The sequence below is a fragment of the Bos mutus genome, chromosome X (assembly GCF_027580195.1).
Source record: "Bos mutus isolate GX-2022 chromosome X, NWIPB_WYAK_1.1, whole genome shotgun sequence".
Classification (NCBI taxonomy): Eukaryota; Metazoa; Chordata; class Mammalia; order Artiodactyla; family Bovidae; genus Bos; species Bos mutus.
The window spans coordinates 80,788,626-80,813,168 of NC_091646.1; the positions used below are offsets into that span (position 1 = coordinate 80,788,626).

The following is a 24,543-nucleotide window of genomic DNA, read 5'->3' on the forward strand; positions in this document are numbered from 1 at the left end:
TCGAAAATCCCGTTAGGCCTGGACTTATTCTCGCGAGGTTTGCTGTCCGCCCGGCCTGCACTGCGGTGTTTCCCGCGCGGGCTATCCCAGTTGGCGGGCGAACGGCGCGGCCTTTCTTAGCGCCGGCGGCGCTGCCGCAGTCATGGGGTTCCTGAAGCTGATTGAGATCGAGAACTTTAAATCGTACAAGGGTCGGCAGATTATCGGACCATTTCAGAGATTCACCGCCATCATTGGACCCAATGGCTCTGGTGAGATAAGCCTGGCTGCGGCCCTGCTCACGTCCCAGCCTGGACCCCCTATCTGCAGCAGAGTAGTACAACCCAGCCTTTGCAACCTGAAATGTCGCGAACCCTAGGAGGTTGCTTGCCCTTCTAAGAGGTTCGATCCGGACCCGCTTTTCCCGCTCGGGTGCTCTGATTCGAACCTCTTCCCCAGGTGTCAATTGCCCGCTCATTGCGTGACCCCCGTCCCGGCCCGAGTGGTACGGGCCGAGATGTACGTTACCCCGCCCACTGCCCCTTGCTTACAGAAGTGGCGCGTCCGGAGCAGGCTTCCAGTCGAGGGCCACGCAATTCCTCGCCGGCGCAGCTGCGTCCGGCACATTGTTTTAACCACCGGGAAGATGTGGGACCGCTCGTGGCCCTTTCCTGGCCTCTGGGCCAAATGGTATACTTTTGCTTCATCCCAGCGCCTCCTCCCGCCTCGCGTGGGTACACTCCAATTCCTTTTTTTTTTTCTTTTAAAAACTCTTCTCTGGAGGCGGCACTTTTGAATTTTGAACTCCGTGCTCCAGTCTCGGTAGTGCTTGGGGTCTTGAACCCCCCCATCCTCAACTGAGAAGTGGAGATGCCTCGAATTAGCCCCTTTCCTACACCTGAAACCGTCGAAAGTCAGAAGTCTTTAGCTTGTCAAATTTATTGAATGTTTACTGCTTTATAAGGATTTGTTCAATCAAGGTGCTGTGGAAACAGCGGAGAACAGAATAAGCCACGCTTTCAGAGAACTTATATTTCGAGGGGAAAGACGATAATAAAGGAGAAAATAAGTTATTTTTTGGCTGTAATAAGTGCTGTGCAGGAAATTAGATTGATGTAATAAAGTGATGATGTGATAAGTGACTCGGATGCCTCTAGGAAGAGTGGTCATTTAGTTAACAATACTGTATTGTATATTTCAAAATTGCTAAGAGTAGATCTTAAAAATCACAAAAAATATTAACTGTGAGGTGATGGATGTTAACTTACTGGGCCAGCCATTTTGCAATATATACAAATAAGGAATCATATTGTACACATGAAACTAATACAGTGTTGTATGTCAGTTCAGCTCAGTCGCTGTTGACTCTTTGCAACCCCATGGACTGCAGCACGCCAGGCTTACCTGTCCATTACCAACTCCCTGAGCTTGCTCAAACTCATGTCCATCAAGTCGGTGATGCTATCCAACCATCTCATCTTCTGTTGTCCCCTTCTCCTGCCTTCAGTCTTTCCCAGCATCAGGGTCTTTTCCAGTGAGTCAGTTCTTCGCATCAGGTGGCCAAAGTATTGGAGTTTGAGCTGATTGGAGTTTGAGCATCAGCTCAAACTCCAATACTTCCAGTGAATATTCAGGACTGATCTCCTTTAGGATTGACTGGTTTGATCTCCTTGCAGTCCAAGGGACTCTCAAGAGTCTTCTCCAACATTACAGTTGAAAAGCATCATCAATTCTTCAGTGCTCATCTTTCTTTATGGTCCAATTCTCACATCCATACACTACTAACAGAAAACATAGCTTTGACTACAAGTCAGCAAATAATGTCTCTACTTTTTAATATGCTGTCTAGGTTGGTCATAGCTTTACTTCCAAGGAGCAAGTGTGTTTTAATTTCATGCTGCAGTCACCATCTGCAGTGATTTTGGAGCCCCCCAAAATAAAGTCTGTCACTGTTTCCATTGTTTCCCCATCTATTTGCCATGAAATGATGGGACCAGATGCCATGATCTTCGTTTTTTGAATGTTGAGTAAGCCAACTTTTTCTACTTTTCTCTTTCACTTTCATCAAGAGGCTCTTTAGTTCTTTGTTTTCTTCCATAAAGGTGGTGTCATCTGTGTATCTAAGGTTATTGATATGTCTCCCAGCAATCTTGATTCTAGCTTGTGCTTCATCAAGCCCAGTATTTCACATGGTGTACTCTGCATATAAGTTGAATAAGCATGGTGACAATATACAGCCTTGACATACTCCTTTCCCAATTTGGAACCAGTCCGTTGTTCCCTTTCCGGTTCTGTTGCTTCTTGACCTGCATACAGATTTCTCAGGAGGCAGATAAGGTGGTCTGGTATTCCTATCTCTTGAAGAATTTTCCACAGTTTGTTGTGATTCACACAGTCAAAGGCTTTGGCATAGTCAGTGAAGCAGAAGTAGATATTTTTCTGAAAGTCTCTTGCTTTTTCTATGATCCAACAGATGTTGGCAATTTGATCTCTGGTTCCTTTGGCCTTTTCTAAATCCAGCTTGAACATCTGGAAGTTCTCGGTTCACGTACTGTTGAAGCCTAGCTTGGAGAATTTTGAGCATTACTTCTCTAGAATGTGAGATGAGTGCAATTGTGCAGTAGTTTGAACATTCTTTGGCATTGCCTTTCCTTGGGATTGGAATGAAAGCTGACCTTTTCTGGTCCTGTGGCCCCTGCTGAGTTTTACAAATTTGCTGGCATATTGAGTGCAGCACTTTAACAGCGTCATCTTTTAGGATTTGAAATAGCTCATCTGTTATATCTTGTTAAAATTGGGGGGAAAAGGAAAAGGAAGAAAGGGTAGTCAGGTAAAGTCTCTATTTCATATCTAAATTCCCTGTCTAAATTATATACCAAGGATTCCTCCTGTCTGCCCGCTGCTGCTGCATTAGCTATCTATTTGGAATCCTGCTGTGTTCCTCCACCTCAGAAGTGTTCTAGCTAAATCACTTCCTAGCCTGAGGGATTTCCCTTGCTAAAGTAGCTCTAACTGATGACCTTCCCTGGAGACTTGCCTAGATTTCTCTCTCAATTAAGCAGGGTTTCTCTATAGCAGCACTATTGACATTTCCAGTGAGATAATTCTTTGCTCTGGAGTCCATCCTGTGCACTGTAGGATATTTAGTGGCTTCCTTAGCTTTTACCCACTAGGTGACAGTAGCACCACCCCCCATGACTCAGGTATGACAATCAAAAATGTCTTCAGACATTACCAAGTGTCACCTGGGAGGAGAGGCAAAACGACTCCACTTCCCCCCATCTTCTTAGATGGCTAATGCTTGGGGTTCCATTGCAGTTTTTTATGGTTTTGTTTGGTGGCCCCCGTGGAAAGAGCCAGGATGCACGTTTTGGCATTCAGTCCCTTCAACATGGGTAAATTTGTATGTGCAAGTGTTCCAAAAAAACCCCTTGGTCTGACTGCCCCTCCCTTACCTGTTCTTTAGTGTGCAACTCACAAGACTTGCTTTGATTCCCTTCAGTGAATTTCTGCTCTAGACACCTGGTACATGTTAACTTTTATTCTGTCTTGAATTCATGGTATGTATTTTGATATCTTCATCACTGGCCTGTGGAGTTCCCCAAAGAAGACATTCCTTGAAACATTTTATCATTGTTCAGATCATAATGCATGTTATAAAAATGTTTACAATATTGAATGGTTGCAGGTAGGGAGGCCTTTGATTGTGTGATGTTCTTGTCATCCTTGGAGAGCATGGGAGAAGCCCAAAGGTTGGAAATGGGTTGCCTAAAAGACTGACTCCTCATCTGCATGTTGTGCTAGTTGTGATGAGGGAAACCAAGCTAAGAGTCCAGACCTGGTTTGGATAGAATAGGATTGCCATTTGTTGAGCCCCCACTATGTGACAAGTATCAGTACTTTACTTATTCGGACATCTTACATTTAAATTCTCACAGTGACCCTAGGAGGGAGGTACTGTTATCTTTGTTTTATAGATGAGAATACTGAGGCACAACAGGTTGTGATCACCTGCACACTTAATTCTCAGAGCCAGGATCACAACCCGTACCTGTCACACCTGTGCTACTGCCACTCCCACAGAGAACTATGTGCTTACCCATTGAGTCATGTTTTTAAGATTTTCCAGGTGAGGGAAAGGAAAGTCAGCTAAATGGTAGTTGCTCAGTCGTGTCTAACTCTTTGTGATCCCATGGACTGTAGCCTGCCAGGCTCCTCTGTCCATAGACTTTTCAGGCAAGAATACTGGACTAGATTGCCATTCCCTTTTCCAAGGGATCTTCCCGACCCAGGGATCAAACCCAGGTCTCCTGCATTGCAGGCAGATTCTTTACCAACTCTGCCACAAGGGAAGCTCAGTAATCCCTTATATTCTGGAATGGTCCTCTCCAAAAGACATTGACTTTTTAAAAAGACCAAACTAGTTGTCTTGTAGAACATTCCACATTCTGTGTTTGCCTTAAGGTTTCCTCATGCTGTCATGTACCATGTTTCTCTAGATGCTGTATTTCTTATAAACTGGGGGGTAGGTCTAATGGTCTGTTTAGATTCAAGTTGAATATTTTTGGAAAGATAATTCATAGTGATGCTGTGTACTTCATGTATCACTATAAAGACATGCCTTTTTAAAAATGTTAAAATACACATAACGTAAAATTTACCATCTTCACCGTTTCTGAGTGTACAATTCACTAGTGTTAAATAATTCCAGTTGAGCTAGTTCAAATCCTGAAAGATAATGCTGTGAAAGTGCTGCACTCAATATACCACCAAATTTGGAAAACTCAGCAGTGGCCACAGGACTGGAAAGCTCAGTTTTCATTCCAATCCCAAAGAAAGGCAATGCCAAAGAATGCTCAAACTACCGCACTATTGTACTCATCTCACATTCTAGAGAAGTAATGCCCAAAATTCTCCAAGCCAGGCTTCAGCAGTACATGAACTGTGAACTTCCAGATGTTCAAGCTGGTTTTAGAAAAGGCAGAGGAACCAGAGATCAAATTGCCAACATCCGCTGGATCATGGAAAAAGCAAGAGAGTTCCAGAAAAACATCTATTTCTGCTTTATTGACTATGCCAAAGCCTTTGACTGTGTGGCTCACAATAAACTGTGGAAAATTCTGAAAGAGATGGGAATACCAGACCACCTGACCTGCCTCTTAAGATACCTATATGCAGGTCAGGAAGCAACAGTTAGAACTGGACATGGAACAACAGACTGGTTCCAAATAGGAAAAGGAGTACATCAAGGCTGTATATTGTCACCCTGCTTATTTAACTTCTATGCAGAGTACATCATGAGAAACGCTGGGCTGGAAGAAGCACAAGCTGGAATCAAGATTGCCGGGAGAAATATCAATAACCTCAGATATGCAGATGACACCACTCTTATGGCAGAAAGTGAAGAAGAACTAAAGAGCCTCTTGATGAAAGTGAAAGAGGAGAGTGACAAATTTGGCTTAAAGCTCAACATTCAGAAAACTAAGATCATGGCATCTGGCCCCATCACTTCATGGGAAATAGATGGAGAAACAGTGGAAACAGTGTCAGACTTTATTTTTTTGAACTCCAAAATCACTGCAGATGGTGACTGCAGCCATGAAATTAAAAGACGCCTACTCCTTGGAAGGAAAGTTATGACCAACCTAGATAGTATATTCAAAAGCAGAAATATTACTTTGTCAACAAAGGTCCGTCTAGTCAAGGCTATGGTTTTTCCAGTGGTCATGTATGGATGTGAGAGTTGGACTATAAAGAAAGCTGAGCGCCTAAGAATTGATGCTTTTGAACTGTGGTGTTGGAGAAGACTCTTGAGAGTCCCTTGGACTGCAAGGAGATCCAGCCAGTCCATCCTAAAGGAGATCAGTCCTGGGTGTTCATTGGAAGGACTGATGCTAAAGCTGAAACTCCAATACTTTGGCCACCTCATGCGAAGAGTTGACTCATTGGAAAAGACTCTGATGCTGGGAGGGATTGCGGATGAGATGGCTGGATGGCATCACCGACTCGATGGACATGAATTTGAGTGAACTCCCGGAGATGGTGATGGACAGGGAGGCCTGGTGTGCTGCAATTCATGGGGTAGTAAAGAGTTGGACACGACTGAGGGAGTGAACTGAACTGAACTGAAATATATTCACATTTTTGTGCAACCAGTCTTCTGAACCTTTTCATCTTGCAAGACTATACTTGTCAAGCAACAGCTCTGCATTTTCCTCCTTCCCTCATCCCCTGTGTTTTTGTTTGTTTGTTTTTAAACTTGGTTGAGATCAAACTATGTTGAGTTTTGTATCATGCTTGTTTCTCCTGTTTGTGGGCATCTTCCCATGTCATCAAAGTTTGTAGAGGACTTCCCTGGCCGTCCAGTGGTTAGGACCCTGCACTTCCAATGTAGGGATTGTGGGTTCAATTCCTGGTTGGGGAACTTAAATCCTACATGCCTTGCAGTAAAGCCAAAAAAAAAGAAAAAAGCTGTAGAATGATATATTTTGTGAATATATAATTTCCTTAAATGGGGCTCTGGTTTTTGGCTATTGTAAGTAGTAACTTCAAAGGAGCTGTTTTTCTAAGCCTTTGATCCAGGGCTTTGGTCAGGCCCAGTCTTTACAGGGGCAAAACAGTATTTTGTCCTCCTGACAGTCTAAGCACTGAGTGATTAGAGGACATTTCTGTTCTCAGTGTTTCTTTTATTCCTTTTTCCCTCCCCTTATTTCCCCTCCTCTACTTTGTCATGTCCTCCTTTAGGTAAGTCAAATCTCATGGATGCCATCAGCTTTGTGTTGGGTGAGAAAACCAGCAACCTGCGGGTAAAGACCCTAAGGGACCTGATCCACGGAGCTCCTGTGGGCAAACCAGCAGCCAACCGAGCCTTTGTCAGCATGGTCTACTCTGAAGAGGGTGCTGAGGACCGCACGTTTGCCCGTGTCATTGTTGGTGGGTGAGGCTGGCCAGAAGGTTCTCCTTGGGTCCACAGGGGTGGCTAGACTAGTTTGTTGGGGTAGAAGGGAGGCCTGACCCTTGGCTAACTCATGCATTGTCTTGTAGGAGGTTCCTCCGAGTACAAGATCAACAACAAAGTGGTCCAGCTACATGAGTACAGTGAGGAATTAGAGAAGTTGGGCATACTTATCAAAGCTCGTAACTTCCTCGTCTTCCAGGTGGGCTTTTTTTTTTTTTTTTTTTACTGTGTTGGGTGTTTGTTGCTGTTTGGGCTTTTCTCTTGTTGGGCAAGCGGGACCTACTGTGTTTGTGCCTGTGTGGTGTGCAGGCTTCTTATTGTGATGGCTTTTCTTCACGTGGGCACTTTAAACAGTTGTTGGCTGTCTACTTTTTTTCCTATCCCCACTGGACTTGCTCCATCTCTGGCTTCCTCATCTCTCTCTGAACTAATGTAGCAGCTTCCTCACTGGGCTTCCTGACTCCAGTCTGACCCCCTCCTGTTCATCCCCTAAAATTCATCTTATGAGAGCACAAATATTCCTTCCTCTTAAAACATTTCAGTGATTTCTCATTGCCTTCTGATGGCAGTTCTCAAATTGTAGTCTCTAGATTGGCATCAACTGGGGACGTGTTAGAATTGCACATTCTCAGGCCCTACCCCAGACAGATAGGGGCAGAGACAGTGGGGTGAGGCCCAGCAGTTTGTGTTTTTCCAAGAGCTGCAGGTTATTATGATGCACACTAAAATTTGAGAACTGTTGCCTTAGCATGAAATTCAGCTCCTGTCATTCATGAAACAGCCCTGCTTTGGCTCTTGCTCACCTCACTGCCCTCATCTGCCAATATTCTTCTAGCCCTGCATTCCAGCCTAATTAAACTTTTTACAGTTCCCCAAATTTGCCTGCTTTCTTTGGCCTGCAGACTTTGCAATACTAATTTTCCTTTATGTGGAATAACCTCGTCTCTCTTACTTTTTTGTTTAGTTTTTTCCCCATCTTCCAGACACAGTTATCACCTTTGGCAAACCTTCCCACATAGATACTCCTACCAGTCATCTACCCTCAAGCTTCATTTAGTTCTTTTTATGTACTCTTGCTGTCACTGCACATAATACATGGTGTTGTCTCTGCTTCTATTTCTTCTGTTCCCCATGTACATTAAAAGGCAGGGGATGTCCTCAAAGCTCAGTGGTGAAATGTGGCACCCAGTGTGGGGAAGGGATCAGTGAACATTTTCTGAATGATGGAGTGGGTAGGGGAACTGAACTGAGTAGGGTCTAAGTGGGGAGAGTGTTTTGACCTTTACTAGGGTGCTGTGGAATCTATTGCCATGAAGAACCCCAAAGAGAGGACAGCTCTTTTTGAAGAGATCAGTCGCTCTGGGGAGCTGGCCCAGGAATATGACAAGCGAAAAAAGGAAATGGTAAAAGCTGAAGAGGACACACAGTTTAATTACCATCGCAAAAAAAACATTGCAGCTGAACGCAAGGAGGCCAAACAAGAAAAAGAAGAGGTAGGTGGCCAGGTTGCCTCTGGGATCTGAGAGGCCAGGATGAAGCCAGTGCCTCACTGATGCACCCCTGCCTCCACACCTCTATTTGCACAGGCTGACCGCTACCAGCGCCTGAAGGATGAGGTGGTGCGAGCTCAGGTACAGTTGCAGCTTTTCAAACTTTATCATAACGAAGTGGAAATTGAGAAGCTCAACAAAGAACTGGCCTCTAAGAACAAGGAGATAGAGAAGGACAAAAAGCGGATGGACAAGGTAGAGGATGAGCTGAAGGAGAAGAAGAAGGAGCTGGGCAAAATGATGCGGGAACAACAGCAGATTGAGAAGGAGATCAAGTAAGTGGCAGGACTGAGCCTGCGACTTGTGGGAAGCATCTTCCCCTTGACTTGGCTTTGGCTAGAATCAGGCACATTTCTTGACTTGCATGTTAGACAGATAGAGTATTTAAGTACTCAGACTCCATGTAGATAGGTAACTCGGAAAAGGAGAACTTGAAAAGGGTGGTGGCTTTGCCAAGAAGATGTGATGGGAAGCCACTTGTGACTGATAGTCCCTTCCTAGAAGAGGAAAACTGGAGCTTGAAGGTCAAAGAACAGAAATTTGAAAAGGTTAGATCAGATGGGGAACGGTTTCGTGAACACAGGGTACTTTTGGGAGTTGTTACCGAGAGGTCTGGCCTGGCTAGGGTTGAGGCAGGGGTGGTAGCTTTACCTTCTAGAGTGGCTGGAATGCCAGGCTGAAGCCATCACAGGATCTGTTGGGCATCCGCCCTGTTCTTTTAGGCACTTCCCTGAGGCTTGGAAGGGAAGCGCCTAATCCCCCTTTGGATTAAAATGCCTTGGAACCTTCCCTTCTCCCACTGAGCTAATTGGTTCCCCCTCCCCTCTGGTGAAAGGGAGAAGGACTCAGAGCTGAACCAGAAGCGGCCTCAGTACATCAAGGCCAAGGAAAATACTTCCCACAAAATCAAGAAGTTGGAAGCAGCCAAAAAGTCACTACAGAATGCTCAGAAGCATTATAAGAAGCGTAAAGGTGACATGGATGAGCTGGAAAAGGAGATGCTGTCAGTGGAGAAAGCTCGGCAGGAGTTTGAGGAACGGATGGAAGAGGAAAGTCAGAGTCAGGGCAGAGATTTGACCTTGGAGGAGAATCAGGTAAGCTCTGAGGGGTGCGGGGATGGGCAAATAGATTGCGAGGCTGACAGGACTGATTTGGTCATCCCTGTCCCTGACACAGGTGAAGAAATATCACCGGTTGAAAGAAGAAGCCAGCAAGAGAGCAGCTACCCTGGCCCAGGAGCTGGAGAAGTTCAATCGAGACCAGAAGGCTGACCAGGACCGGCTGGATCTGGAAGAACGGAAGAAAGTAGAGACAGAGGTGGGCATGCCTTACAAGATTAGGGGTGATGGTCCAGAGAAAAGGAAGTAACGATAGTCTTAACAGTAATGACCATAGTTAACATCTAGCATGGGCTTCCCTGGTGGCTCAGTGGTAAAGAATCTGCCTGCTAATGCAGGGGACACAGGTTTGGTCCCTGGGAACATTCCCCTGGAGAAGGAAATGGCAACCCATTCTAGTATTCTTGCCTGGGAAATTCCATGGACAGAGGAGCCTGGCGGGCTACAGTCCATGGGATCTCAAAAGAGTTGGACACAGCGACTAAACAACAAAAGGCAAGCTCTTACTGTGTGCTAGGCACTGTTTTTTACATATATGCAGTCATCTTTTAAAAGATTTATTTATTTGTCTGTTTTGTTTTTGGCTGTCCTGGTTCTTAGTTGCTGCTTGCAGGCTTTCTCTAGTTGCAGTGCTCAGGCTTCTCATTGCAGTGGCTTCTCTTTTTGAGGCGCACAGGCTCTAGGGCCCATGGGCTTCAATAGTTGTGGCTCTTGGGCTCCAGAATGCTGGCTCAGTAGTTGTGGAACATGGGCTTAGTTGCTCTGCAGCATGTGGGATCTTCTGGACCAGGGATCGAACCTCTGTCCCCTGCATTGGCAGGTGAATTCTTAACCATGGGACTACCAGGGAGGTCCCTGCCTAAGGTTATTAACTGGTGGAACTGGGCTATGAACCTGGGCAGTGTAGCCCACACTTTTTTGGGTTTTTTTTGGCTGTACCTTGTGGCATGTGGAATTTTAGTTCTCTGACCAGGGGTTGAATCTGCACCCCCTGCAGTAGAAGGATAGAGTCCTAGCCACTGGACCACCAGGGAAGTCCCGGAAGCCCACACTTTCAATTATATTTCACTTACCGCCTTCCTAATAACAATAATAGTAAAATAATAGGAATGATGGAAAGTTATTATAATATTTCAAGAGCCTACAATGTTCCAGGCATTGTGCTGCTGCTGCTAAGTCACTTCAGTCCTGTCCGACTCTGTGCGACCCCATAGACGGCAGCCCACCAGGCTCCCCCGTCCCTGGGATTCTCCAGGCAAGAACACTGGAATGGGTTGCCATTTCCTTCTCCAGTGCATGAAAGTGAAAAGTGAAAGTGAAGTCGCTCAGTCGTGTCCGACTCTTAGCAACCCCGTGGACTGCAGCCCACCAGGCTCCTCTGTCCATGGGATTTTCCAGGCAAGAGTACTGGAGTGGGGTGCCATTGCCTTCTCCGGGCGTTGTGCTAAGCACTTTCAAATGTTTAAAAGAAGGTATTAGACATGAATTAATAGCTAGGGGCTTCCCAGGTATGCTAGTAGTAAAGAATCCACCTGCCAATTCAGGAGATAAGGGTTCAATCCCTGGGTCGGAAAGATCCTCTGGAGTAGGAAATGGCAACGCACTCCAGTATTCTTGCCTGGCAAATTCCATGGACAGAGGAGCCTGGCACACTAGAGTCCATGGGGCCGCAAAGAGTAGGACATGACTGAGCAATTGAGGGCACACACACATAGAATCAGTGGCTAATACATGTTAAGCACTTAGTGTGTATTCTATGAAGTGGAGGGTACCTGTATTTTATAGATGATAAAGCAGAAGTGCAGAAATCCCAGAAAGCTTTACTTTGTCTTGGTTTGAGCCTCCCTGATTGGTGAGGAAGATGTTCCAGGCTGGGTAGAGCACCTGTGAGGGGGTCTCATGGGCCCATGGTGGCCCCAGTCAGTTAGCAGAGGCACACTGAACACTGTTTGTATATCCGATTTTTAGTAGGCCTCTTATACTAGTGACAGATTGTCTGTGATTGTTAGGCTCTTAGGATGAGTAGGCATATGGGGGATGAGCCAGGACTCCATGGTCTGGGCCTTAACTTGCTCAGCCTATGGTGATGTAGTGTTTTTGTCTCTCTCCCAGGCCAAGATCAAGCAAAAGCTGCGGGAGATTGAAGAGAATCAGAAACGGATTGAGAAACTAGAGGAATACATCACAACCAGCAAGTATGTGGCTTTGTAACATTCCCTCTTACCTCCAGGCCTGTTCTTGTGAACCCTACCTGTCCTGCCCCTCCCCAGGAAGGACCCTCATAGTCCCTCTCGGCCAGGAATATTTTCTGGCCAGCCAGGGTAACCCCGGTATTTCCTTACTTTGTAGGCAGTCTCTAGAGGAACAGAAGAAACTAGAGGGGGAGCTGACAGAGGAGGTGGAGATGGCCAAGCGGCGTATTGATGAGATTAATAAGGAGCTGAACCAGGTAATGGAGCAGCTGGGGGATGCCCGCATCGATCGCCAGGAGAGCAGCCGCCAACAGCGAAAGGCAGAAATTATGGAAAGCATCAAGCGCCTGTACCCTGGTTCTGTGGTAAGAGTGGAAAGGGAACTCATTTCCTGACCACCTTCTTTCATACTCACTGTCAGATAATTTTCCCAGCAGCCCCATGAGGACAGATTGCTAATTCCATTTTTACAACTGGGGAAAACTGAGGGTCACAGAGGTTAAATGACTTGCTCAAAACAGCATAGCTCATATGTATAAGAACTGCAATTCAAACCCAACTTGTTCTGATTCTTAACCTTGTGTTCTTTTCATTGCACCAGTTGTGTCTTTCTGAAAGTTTTGTCTTGTTTGTGTCCACTCCTTTATGGGAGGTGGAGAAAGTGAAGAGGCCTTTGGAAGAGGGAAGGGGCTGCAGGGCAGGAATTAGTTCCCAGGATGTATCAATAGCTCTGTGCAGGCTTCAGTGTGAGCTCCTTAAGCATATAACAGTCAGCTCATTTACTAGGTTCTTTTGGCCTCTTGAACGAAATCCTGAGTTTCCAGATTCCCTGAATCTTATCCCTCTATTACTGTAATTCCATCCCTGGGTTCAACTTAATTGGGTTCTACAAATATTTCTTGATCATTTCCGTAGATCAAGGGTCCCCAACCTCCAGGATCTAATGCCTGATGATCTGAGGTGGAGCTGATGTAATAATAATAGAAATAAAGTGCACAATAAATGTAATGTGGGATGATTCAAGCACGTTGCATTTATTGTGCTCTTTATTTGTGGAACCAAATTAAGTTGCATAATGCCTGCAGTGGCAGTGGTCTGTGAAATGGTGAAAGTGAGGTTTAGAAAGATCATTTTGGATTCAGACATGACTGCCTGAAGTTGTTGCTTTGGGGCCAGAGTAGGCCTTTTTTCCATAGTTTGGGGACTGTGCTCCTGATAGAGATTCTGACCTGCCATCCCTCTTCTAAGCTGGGAATTAAGGTACCTGAGCCAGCTCTCAAAAACTTCATGATTCATTCACTCTTCTGACTTTCCTTAGTACGGCCGCCTCATTGACCTCTGCCAGCCCACACAAAAGAAGTATCAGATTGCAGTAACCAAGGTTTTGGGCAAGAACATGGATGCTATTATTGTGGACTCAGAGAAGACAGGCCGGGACTGCATTCAGTATATCAAGGAGCAGCGTGGGGAGCCTGAGACCTTCTTGCCTCTTGATTACCTGGAGGTGAGGCTGGTGGTGATGGGGTCAGGGCATTGTGAGAGGGCTGCTCCTCCTAGCCCTCCATGTTCAGCCACTTAACTAAGCTTTTTCTCACAGGTAAAACCTACAGATGAGAAACTCCGGGAGCTGAAGGGGGCAAAGCTGGTGATTGATGTGATTCGCTATGAGCCACCTCACATCAAAAAGGCCCTGCAGTATGCTTGTGGCAATGCCCTTGTTTGTGACAATGTGGAGGATGCCCGCCGCATTGCCTTTGGAGGCCACCAGCGCCACAAGGTATGGATTCCCTTGCCACATTGTAACTGGATAGGCTTAGTATTGGTGATTCCTTTGTTCAGCTTCTCCCCACTCCTGTCTTTTCCCTGCTGTATTTAGACAGTGGCACTGGATGGGACCCTGTTCCAGAAGTCAGGGGTGATCTCTGGCGGGGCCAGTGACCTGAAGGCCAAGGCCCGACGCTGGGATGAGAAAGCAGTAGACAAGTTGAAAGAGAAAAAGGAGCGGTTGACAGAAGAGCTGAAGGTAAGCCACAGGCAGGGCTGTCCCTAGAAATGGGGGTCCTAAGCCCAGGCCAGCCGACCACATTCTTACCACCTAGCCTTTCCCTCTTGTCCACTTCAGGAGCAGATGAAGGCAAAGCGAAAAGAGGCAGAACTACGTCAGGTGCAGTCTCAGGCCCACGGACTGCAGATGCGGCTCAAGTACTCACAGAGTGACCTAGAACAGACCAAGACACGGCATCTGGCCCTTAATCTGCAGGTGGGGCCTGACTTTCAGCCCTGTTCACCAATGGCCATCCTCATATTCCTGGTCTAGGCTTTTCTAGGGGTGGGGAAGTTGTCCCTCATCCCTCTCTCCTCCCAATTTGTTCCTAGAAACCAGGAGTAGATGGCATAGGGTTAGACAGTCAGGAGTTTAGGACTTGGCTCTATGGTATTAGGCAAGTTACTAAACCTCTCAATATTCAAATCTTTTGATCATTTTTATATTGGTTTGTAAGAGTTTTTTGAAAAATATATTCCAGAAACGTCTTTTTCAAATGCATGTATTACAGATACTCAAAGAACAGAACGAAACAAACACCAAACAAAAACAAACAAACCTCTCAGTGTCCATTTTTTCATCTTAATCTGTAAATAATCTGTAAAATTATAGGGTTCTTGCACAGATTGAATGAGTTAATACATGTGAAGTATTTAGACTGATTGCTTGTACCAAGTGAATGTTCAGTAAATGTTAGGTGCTATTAACCTAATTAATTCATTCAGCAAATATTTGAGTTTCTTCTGAGTTTTGAAAGTGAGCTACAGATATTTCAGTCCCTGTGAGTGGAGGTACTTTTCTAGCTATATTAATGTGTTTGATCATGGGTGCTTCCCCAGACCACTCTGGAGGTGTTATATAATATGTAGTATATATGTCATTTTTCTAAAATCAAAAAGTAAATTCCAGGACACACCTGGCTCCAAGGGTTATAGATGAGGAAAGTGTAGACCTGTAAATAACAATGTTTATTGTGTGCCCAGCCTTTTGGATTGAAGCTGACAGACTGGAGGCCAGGGAAGGAAGCCATATGATGGTTGGAGAGATGATGCAGCCTTGAGTGGAGCAGTGCTAAGTCAGGTTCTCAGTGTGTGGAGAGTTAGCCCTTTTTGTCCACGGGACTGGTACACACAGGGTGGCTCTTTCTCTAAGGATCCTGGTCTCTTTTGTCCTCTCAATTCCATTTCTTATAGGAAAAGTCCAAGCTGGAGAGTGAGCTAGCCAACTTTGGGCCTCGAATCAATGATATCAAGAGGATCATCCAGAGCCGAGAGAGGGAAATGAAAGACTTAAAGGAGAAGATGAACCAGGTTGGTAGAGGATGTACCTGCTCAGCACGGGCAGGACTAGGATTGGAAGCAGCATTCTGACCCGAAGGGCCTTTTCTCTCCCTTGCTTCTCTCCTTAGGTAGAGGATGAAGTATTTGAAGAGTTTTGTCGGGAGATTGGTGTGCGCAATATCCGGGAGTTTGAGGAAGAGAAGGTGAAGCGGCAGAATGAAATTGCCAAGAAACGGTAGGTGGAAGTCTGGGTGGAAGGGGGAGATTGAGGTATCCTTGAGCCCCTAGCCTGACATCTGGGGAGTCAAATACCATCATAAGGTAAGGAGCAGCTTTTAGAATGATGGACATTTATTGTAGTCACCTTTAAAGAACAGGGACATCAGGGAAGCACGTGTCACAGTATAGGGATTAAGAGTGCCAGCTTTAAACATGGTTTACCTGGATTAAAATCCCAGCCCCAAAGTTCATTTATCTTGGATAATGACCTCTCTAAGCCCCAGTTTCCTTATGTGTCAGATGGGATAATAATGATACCTATCTCATAGATTGTCAGGTGGATCAGAGGTTGGGCTTAATCTTTATAAAGTATTTAGCATAATACTTAGCACCTACTAAGAGCAGTAGATAATAGGCCACAGCAGTGAAAGCCTAACCACTAGAACCACCCAGGGAACTCCCAATAGATACTAGCTTTTATTATTGTCATTATCCTAATAGGTGATGAGTGAGAGGAGGGCCAAAGTTCTAGGTTGGAAGAATAGTAAGAACAAAGCAAGTTTCTCTTTTCTTTCCCACTTTAATTATTCATTTGTTCAACCAACCTTGTGCCAAGTTGTCCTGTGCTAGGTATTGGAAACAGTGGGGAGATGAGGGTAAGATAGATGAACATGACAGTCTCTCTGAAGGAGGTCACCCCTTGAATCCTGGGCTTCAGTCAGCCCATCACCCATATTGTAACAGTTCATTGGTCTCCTACCCCCAAGCCAGGCTCAAGAAATATAGAATTGAATCAGAGACTGTCCCTGTCCTGAGGGAGTTTTGGGGATAGTGGAGGAGATAAACAAGTAGATTAGCAATTTCAGAATAATGCTGTACTTTAGGTAGATAGAAAGTACAGAGGAAAATGTTCAAGGAACTGTAGATCAACAAGAAGGAAAAAAAAAAAAAAACCTAGAGACTCAGTAGAAGAATGAACAGGATGTAGTCACATATAGCATTTCATGGAAAGAGAAGCTCGAATGGCTAACAACCGTGAGTTGATGTCCAGTCTCATTCCTAATCAGATAAATTCAAATTAAAACAACTTAGCAGCATTTGGTGAAAATAAGTCTACATGAACCCTTTGACTTAGCAGAGCCACTCCTTGGGTCTCTATCCCAAAGAGTTTTGGCCACCAGGTCTCAAAGAGACAGATTCAGAGTTGTTCATCTTGGCGTACTTTGTGATAGTGGGACGTTGATAGCAATGTAGACAGCTGTCACTGCAGGGAAATACAAGTTAAATGTGATGACTGTACAGACTATGGAATACTCTGTTCAGACAGGAACTAGATTTACAGAGTAACAAGGATAAATTTATAACACTGTACATTTGTGTAAATTTAAAAGCGACATTTTTACAAGTATATGCATTTTAAGGTTATATACATATGTATGTATCTACCTATCTGTGTATAATGTACATCATTTCTGTGTATTTGCTCACTGTTGGGAACATAATAGTAGAAATCTGATTGAACCCAAGGAGACAAGGGAAAGGTCTCATACAGACAGTGATCATAAAAGTTACATGAACTCTGGGGTATGATTAACTCAACTGCACCCAAAAGGGAGGAACTCAACAAAGTATAATAGAAACGAAGAACCTGTTCGCAATCCTCAGGAAAGGTTTTACAGAACAAGGAGTGATGAACTGGGGACCTATAGAGTGATTTAGCCAGCCAGGCAGTACACAGAAGGGAGTTCCAAGCAGTGAGAACAGCATGCTCAGAGGTGTGAGAGAGCATGCCTTGTTCTGTAAACTAAGTATTGAATGTCTGGAGCGGAAAAATGGGGTCAGGAGGAAGGTGGGGGTGTTGGAGAGGTCAGCAGGGGCCAGATCACAGAAGGCTTTATGAGTCATTCTTAAGAGATTGAACTTAAAATTGCATAGCTCAAAATTATAGAGTTAATTACATTCTATTTGGATTATAGTGACTAATAGGTTTAAGCTGCTAGCATGACATCTGGCAACATCTGTCACACCATATTGGGGGGTGGAGGGGCAGTTGGAAGTTAGCCCTGCCTGTCCTGCTAATATCTGTGTATGCTAGTTGCATACGTTTTTAGTTTCTAAAGAGTTAGGGAGGAGGGAACTACCAGGGATCTGTTTTCTCCATTTTTTTTTTTTTTTTTTTTTTTACTATCCAATCTCTGCCCTCGTAGAAGTTCTGGAATCTTGGGGCAGAGGTATATGCAGGGGTTTGGGGACAGTTAGAAAGAGTCAAAGCCCATGAACTGAATACAGTCAGTCAGCCTGGAGATGGTGATATTAACTAAAATTTATTGAGTACTTACTGTGTACTAGGCAAGGTTCTAAAAATTTTATACGTATTAATTCCCAATAACTGAGGTAAGTACTATTGTTATTTCCATTTTTCAGTTGAAAAAACAGGTAAAGAGATATAATTAACTTGTCTGAGATTCACTACCAGTAAATGGCAGAGTTGGGATACCAATCCTCTTATCCTACCACATTATCCTGTAAGGATGCCATAGGAGAAGAATCCCAGGTTTTGGTGTTTATAGACTGGGATCTGATCTCACATTTGCTAGCTGTATGGCCTTAGGCAAAGTCTTTTACCTCTTGGCTCAAGTTTCCTTTTTTGTAGAAATGGGATAATAATGCCTATTTGTAGAGCTATTATTAGAGGATTAGAGGTAATGTATGTAAACTACACAGAAGCTTAATAAATAGGAATTAACATAGCTAGTGGATTCAGGTGGACCTTTTTATATCCGCTTCTAGGAACTTGTTGGGGCAGGGCGCCAGTGTTTAAAGGAAAATTAATAGAGTTTGGCCCAATCTCCTCTGCTGCCTTGTGCCGTATCTACAAAGCTAGGCCAGGGAACTTAGTTTTGTAACTTGAGGGGACAGTTTTATATGGATCTGTGTGGATGAGCTCAGTGGTGACTTATATTCAGCAGTAACTGAGTCCCTGTGCCCTGTTCTCCTTTCTCCCCACAGTTTGGAGTTTGAGAATCAGAAGACTCGTTTGGGTATCCAGTTGGATTTTGAAAAGAACCAACTGAAGGAGGACCAGGATAAAGTGCACATGTGGGAGCAGACAGTGAAAAAAGATGAAAATGAGATAGAAAAGCTCAAGAAGGTAAGAAAGGAGAACATGAAAAACTAAAAACTAGGAGAAAAAATTAGAAGAGATAATATCCATAATTTATAAAGCCCTCCTCTAAATAAGAAAAACACCAAGACCTAAATAGGGAGAAAAATGAGTGGCATCAACAGTTCAAGGAGAGATTCAGATAACCCATAAATACATATCCATAATTGAGCCTTGCTGCTGCTACTGCTGCTAAGTCGCTTCAGTCGTGTCCAACTCTGCTCGATTCCATAGATGGAAGCCAACCAGGCTCCCCCATCCCTGGGATTCTCCAGGCAATAGTACTGGAGTGGGCTGCCATTTCCTTCTCCAATGCATGAAAGTGAAAAGTGAAAGTGAAGTCACTCAGCCGTGTCCGACTCTTAGCAACCCCATGGACTGCAGCCTACCAGGCTCCGCCACCCATGGGATTTTCCAGGCAAGAGTACTGGAGTGGGGTGCCATTGCCTTCTCCAGTTGAGCCTTAGTAGAACTCAAAGGAATGCAAATTAAAACAATAATTACATGTAATTTGTTTCTTATCACATCACCCAAGATTTTTAAAAAAAAAAAAAGGATACTAGCATGTTGCACAAGAGACCGGCATTCTTAGGCCATATGGCAGCATCCATTGAGAGTCTTCAGAATACATTTCTCCTAACTCACTAATACCTGAGGAGATCCAAAGTGCTGGCATAGCTTTGTGCACACAGGTTGATAATTAGTGACAAATATTTATAGTTCCATATAGGAAACTGTCCCATGTCTCCTAGGAATTAGGATTGAAGCAAATTATGCTACATTCATGTAAGTATTTGTGTAGTTTAATAGTTTCAAATTTGAGTAATATACTGACCTCTTTTAAAGATTTATATTGGCTTAAAATATCCTTAATGTTAAATATGTACAAACATACCACTTAACCAAAAAGGCAGGACAAACTTCCAAATTAATTTTATAATTAACCACATGAACTCAGTGCAACAGGTGATGGTGTTTTGCTGAAACTGAGTTCGTATTCACAGTGTGCCTGTGCTGACTGTCATGGCTCAGTTTCTTTGAGTCAAGCATGCCTGTTCCACCAGTTATTTGACGACTGATTTACCCACACCCCTTCTCTTTAAATTCCTATGGAATATTTTTTAAAAAATTTCTTTGGCTGCAGTTCTTCGTTAGGGCATGCAGGATCTTTAGTTGTGGCACTTGGGATCTAGTTCCCTGGCCAGGACTCAAACCCAGGCCCCTGCACTGGGAATGTAGAGTCAACCATTGGACCACCAGGGAATTCCCTAAATTGCTGTGAAACTTTAGTTCCTTGCAACATCCCTACCTGAGGTGATTTGATTCTCACTTGGCTTAAGTACATCATTTGACTTTTATGTCTGCCTTTGTTTGTTGTTGGTTGTATGGTTTTGTTTGTTGTTGTTTTTTTTTCCTCCATTAAACCCTGATGACTGAAGTAGTCTTCTTTGGTGTCACTGCAATCTTCAATGCAAATAGAGATTGGGTAGTAAAATCCTGGGGCAGGAGTAGGTAGATATGTAGATGATCCAGAATCATCTATTTCTTTTTGACTTTTTATTTTGAAATCGTTTTAAATTTAGCAGAAAGTTGTGAAATAGTACTAAGAACTCCCATCTACTTGTCACCAAGATTCATCAGTCATTATTTGCCATATTAGCATTTGCACTCTCTGTATGCATATTATTTCTTGTGCATTGCAGATATATCCCCTTCTGTGACTTTCAGATCAAAATGAAAATGTTCTCCTTAAAAAAAAAATCAGAACATAATAAGTAAGATTATAATCCCCATTGACTGACCACTCTCAATCCCAGTCCTTTTACTCTTCCTAGGGCCAGTGCCATATAGAGTGTATTCTTCCAGACTTTATAGGCATTAATTACATTCTTATATGTGTGAAAAGTGAAAGTCCCTCAGTCATGTAATTACATTCTTATATGTGTGAAAAGTTAAAGTGAAGGTCTCTCAGTCATGTCTGACTATTTGCGACCCCATGGACTATACAGTCCGTGGAATTCTCCAGGCCAGAGTACTGGAGTGGTAACCTTTCCCTTCTCCAGTGACCTTCCCAACCCAGGGATTGAACCCAGGTCTCCTGCAATGCAGCAGATTCTTTACCAGCTGAGCCACAAGGGAAGTCCTCTTATATGTGTACTCATGGAAAACATACAGTATTATGCTTTTTAAAAACATTGATGTTGTTGTTGGTCGTGTAATGTTGATGTGGAAAAGATGCTTAAATAACATTAAGTCAGAATATAGACTTTTAATTATAATTTAGTCTCAACTATATAGACTTGTCTGTAAGTAATGTTGGGAGGTGATAGGCTAAATGTTCGGAGAGGGCAGTGGCACCCCACTCCAGTACTCTTGCCTGGAAAATCCCATGGATGGAAGAGCCTGGTAGGCCGCAGTCCATGGGGTCGCTAAGAGTCGGACACGACTGAGCGACTTCACTTTCACTTTCCACTTTCATGCATTGGAGAAGGAAATGGCAACCCACTCCAGTGTTCTTGCCTGGAGAATCCCATGGACGGAGAAGCCTGGTAGGCTGCAGTCCATGGGGTCGCACAGAGTCGGACACGACTGAAGCGACCTAGCAGCAGGCTAAATGTTAATTGGTTACCTCTGCCTGGTGGGATTTCAAGTAATTTCATTTTTTCATCCTACTTCATACTTTTTTATACTTTGAACATTTCTACAGCAGGCAGTTTGCATATTGGGGTTGGGAGGAGGTCAACAAAATAATTTGGAAAAAGGTAAACGAAGCCAGAGGAGTGATGGGGGTTTGTAAAAGCAGAGCTCATTGAAGATAGATTCCAACAAACTACCTGGTAGAAAGGGTGGGCACAGAGGGAGAAGATTCCATTCCATTCCAGTGGGAATGGAGGGAAAGCCTTCACTTCTTGTCCTGTTCCCCCTGCTGGGCCCAGGAGGAGCAAAGACATATGAAGATCATAGATGAGACCATGGCCCAGCTACAAGACCTGAAGAACCAGCACCTGGCCAAGAAGTCAGAGGTGAATGACAAGAACCACGAGATGGAGGAGATTCGTAAGAAACTGGGGGGCGCCAACAAGTGAGTGGGTTCAGGTCTGGGCTTGGGGGAAGTATGTATTATGGGCAGCTTGCTGGATTTGGATCTCACCTATCTCCCTGAATCTTCTTAGGGAAATGACCCATTTACAGAAGGAAGTGACAGCCATTGAGACCAAGCTTGAACAGAAGCGCAGTGACCGCCACAACCTGCTACAGGCCTGTAAGATGCAGGACATCAAGTTGCCACTGTCTAAGGGCACCATGGATGATATCAGTCAGGAAGAGGTGAGTATCATGGCTGGTGGTGGGTGTGGGCAGTGAACAACATAACCAGAGATGGAGGATGAAGGTGGCCAGGGAGGGCAGGTGAGAGAGAGAAGGATGGTGGGTGAGGGTGGTGAGTGACAAAAGGAGGGATGCTGAGGAGATGAGGCAGGGTGAGGCTGTGAAGACAGGTAAGGTGAAAGGTAATAGCCTTGATGTGAGAGGGCAGTTTTGGGGGTAGGGTGTATGTTAGTAGGTGGAGAGGGAGGTAAGCCAGGAGAAGAGGAAATCATTCATGAATCTCAGGGACCTGAGCTAAGATAGTTCCAGCAGATTATGGATATTGGGTGTTGTTCAGTCACTCAGTCATGTCCAACTCTTTGCAACCCTATGGACTGCAGCATGCCAGGCTTCACTGTCCTTCACTGTCTCCCAGAGTTTGTTCAAATTCATGTCTATTGAGTTGGTGATGCTATCTAACCATCTCATCCCAAGAGCAAAGGAAGATGGAAGCTGAGGGTCCTCAGGGATGGTAACTTAGCTACAGTGAGAGAGGATGGTCAGGAGAGGATTGGGTAAGGGACAGCAGCAACGCAAAGGTGATGAAGCATAGTTATGGGAAAGGGACAGACACAAGCCAATAGAAGAGCCAAGGCATTTTATCCACTGGAAGTGAGGCTTGATAGCAAGAGGGCGGGACTGTTAACTGAGAGGAGGTCTGTAGATATCTTATCTTTCACCTGAACATGTATCTCAGACCTACATGTGTTTCTCCCTCCTTTCTTCCCAAATAGCTTTCCATTTAATTCAGAAAAATCTTCTGAACACTGGCAGTGTGCCAGGCATCATGGTAGCACATGATATAACTACTTCTAATCCTAAGCACAGCCTTGCCAGGCAGGCATGGTCCCATGTTACAGATGAGGGTTTGTGTGTTTCAATGAGGATTTGAGCAACAGCATGTCTTGCCCAGGGTCACACCATGAGTCAGTGGTAGAGCCCAATTTTGAACTCAGGGCTTTCGGCCATCAAAGCTGCTCTTCCTTCTACCACAAGTGCTTTCTATCAAGGTGCTTCTCAAAGGCATCAAAGGCTGCCAAGAAGCCCCCCTCTAGAGGAGTACTCTTATGGCCAGTCAGCTGCATTTGACTCTCCCTCTCACTATTGCAGGGTAGCTCCCAAGGGGAGGATTCAGTGAGTGGCTCCCAACGGACTTCCAATATCTATGCACGAGAGGCCCTCATCGAGATTGACTACGGCGACCTGTGTGAGGATCTGAAGGTGAGGTTCAAGCCTCGGGGGTGGGGTCATCTTCCCAGCTGTCCAGAGAGAGGGTCAGCCCATCTGGGGGCCCTGTGGAGACAGACCATGTCTGGAAAGAAGGGCAAACTGGCAAGGGGGTGGAGTTGTGATCTAGGTTCTCCCCTCATATGCACACACAGACACAGGCACATCTTCTACCCCCAACTCCCAGCTGCCCCCGTCCCTGCCTGTTACCAGTCTCCCCCTTCCACCTGTGTACACATCTCAGCCTAGATACATGGAGAACAAGCTCCTGTACAGTGAACAGATAAACTTTGGGGGTTCCTCAGGGCTCTGTCCCAGGCATCCTTTCCTTATGTGGGGTTCTCATCCTTCATATTTCCTCTCCCAGGACTTCAGCTGCTATCTCTATGCTAGGTCCCACAGGTACCTCAAACCCCAGCCTTCCTCCCCAAATCTGCCTCTTCAGTGTCCTTGACTCTCTCTCACTTTGCATATTTAATGAATTAGCAAGCCCTGTCGATTCTACCTTCCAAATGTCTACTGAATTCTACTTTTCTCTGTTTGTACTGTAATCTAGTGCAGGCTGCTTTCACCTCTCACATGGACTACTACAGGAGCCCCCTGAATAGTTTCTGATGCTTTCCAAGCTATCATTATAGCCAGGGGAACTTGATATTTTAAAAAAGCTTTTTATTATGGAAACTTTCAAACAGATACGGAAGTAGAGAGAATGATATAATGAATCCCAGGTACCAGTCATTCAGCTTTAATAATTAGCAGCATATGGTCAATCCTGTTTTTTATACCCTTCCCCCTCCTAATTGGCAAATTTAAAATCAAATTCTAGGTATTTCATTCATAATTACCTCAGTATTTATCTCTGGCAGGATTCTTTTTTTTTTTTTAACGTAGCCACAATATCATACCAAAAAATTAGCACTGACTCTGCAATGTCACCTAATAGTCAATAAATGTTTAGATTTCCATGAATGTCCCATAAATATCTTTTTAAAAAATGTGTTTTTAAATCAGGATTCAATTGAGGTCCATGTGTTAAAATTGGTCTCTTATGGTCTATAACATTTTCTTATCCCTTTTTATTTTTTTCTTCCTCTTTATGATAGAAAGTGGGTCATTCATTTCAGTTCAGTTGCTCAGTCGTGTCCGACTCTTTGCGACCCCATGAACTGCACCACGTCAGACCTCCCTATCCATCACCAACTGCTGGAGTCTACCCAAACCCATGTCCATTGAGTTGGTAATGCCATCCAACCATCTCATCCTCTGTCGTCCCCTTCTCCTCCTGCCCTCAATCTTTCCCAGCATCAGGGTATTTTCAAATGAGTCAGCTCTTTGCATCAGGTGGCCAAAGTACTGGAGTTTCAGCTTCAACATCAGTCCTACCAATGAACACCCAGGACTGATCTCCTTTAGGATGGACTGGTTGGATCTCCTTGCAGTCCAAGGG

The 24,543-nt window shown here is 44.5% G+C and overlaps 1 protein-coding gene across 2 annotated transcripts in view; it reads left to right on the forward strand.

Annotated features, from left to right (window-relative positions):
* The first annotated feature begins 53 nt into the window (after window positions 1–53).
* Window positions 54–24,543, forward strand: part of SMC1A (structural maintenance of chromosomes 1A) — a 47,409-nt gene continuing 22,919 nt past the window's right edge. Inside the window, exons 1-19 of one of the 2 annotated variants that reach the window (XM_070366220.1) lie at window positions 54–251; window positions 6,724–6,912; window positions 7,024–7,136; window positions 8,227–8,430; window positions 8,524–8,762; window positions 9,323–9,581; window positions 9,664–9,804; window positions 11,718–11,800; window positions 11,955–12,162; window positions 13,116–13,301; window positions 13,395–13,574; window positions 13,674–13,820; window positions 13,920–14,057; window positions 15,035–15,151; window positions 15,250–15,356; window positions 18,350–18,491; window positions 21,440–21,585; window positions 21,677–21,830; window positions 22,980–23,090. In XM_070366220.1, coding sequence (XP_070222321.1) covers window positions 143–251; window positions 6,724–6,912; window positions 7,024–7,136; window positions 8,227–8,430; window positions 8,524–8,762; window positions 9,323–9,581; window positions 9,664–9,804; window positions 11,718–11,800; window positions 11,955–12,162; window positions 13,116–13,301; window positions 13,395–13,574; window positions 13,674–13,820; window positions 13,920–14,057; window positions 15,035–15,151; window positions 15,250–15,356; window positions 18,350–18,491; window positions 21,440–21,585; window positions 21,677–21,830; window positions 22,980–23,090 — 2,973 coding nt within the window. In that variant the 5' untranslated portion in view covers window positions 54–142. The remainder of the gene's footprint in view (window positions 252–6,723; window positions 6,913–7,023; window positions 7,137–8,226; window positions 8,431–8,523; window positions 8,763–9,322; window positions 9,582–9,663; window positions 9,805–11,717; window positions 11,801–11,954; window positions 12,163–13,115; window positions 13,302–13,394; window positions 13,575–13,673; window positions 13,821–13,919; window positions 14,058–15,034; window positions 15,152–15,249; window positions 15,357–18,349; window positions 18,492–21,439; window positions 21,586–21,676; window positions 21,831–22,979; window positions 23,091–24,543) is intronic. The other variant, XM_005888465.3, reaches the window with a different exon arrangement.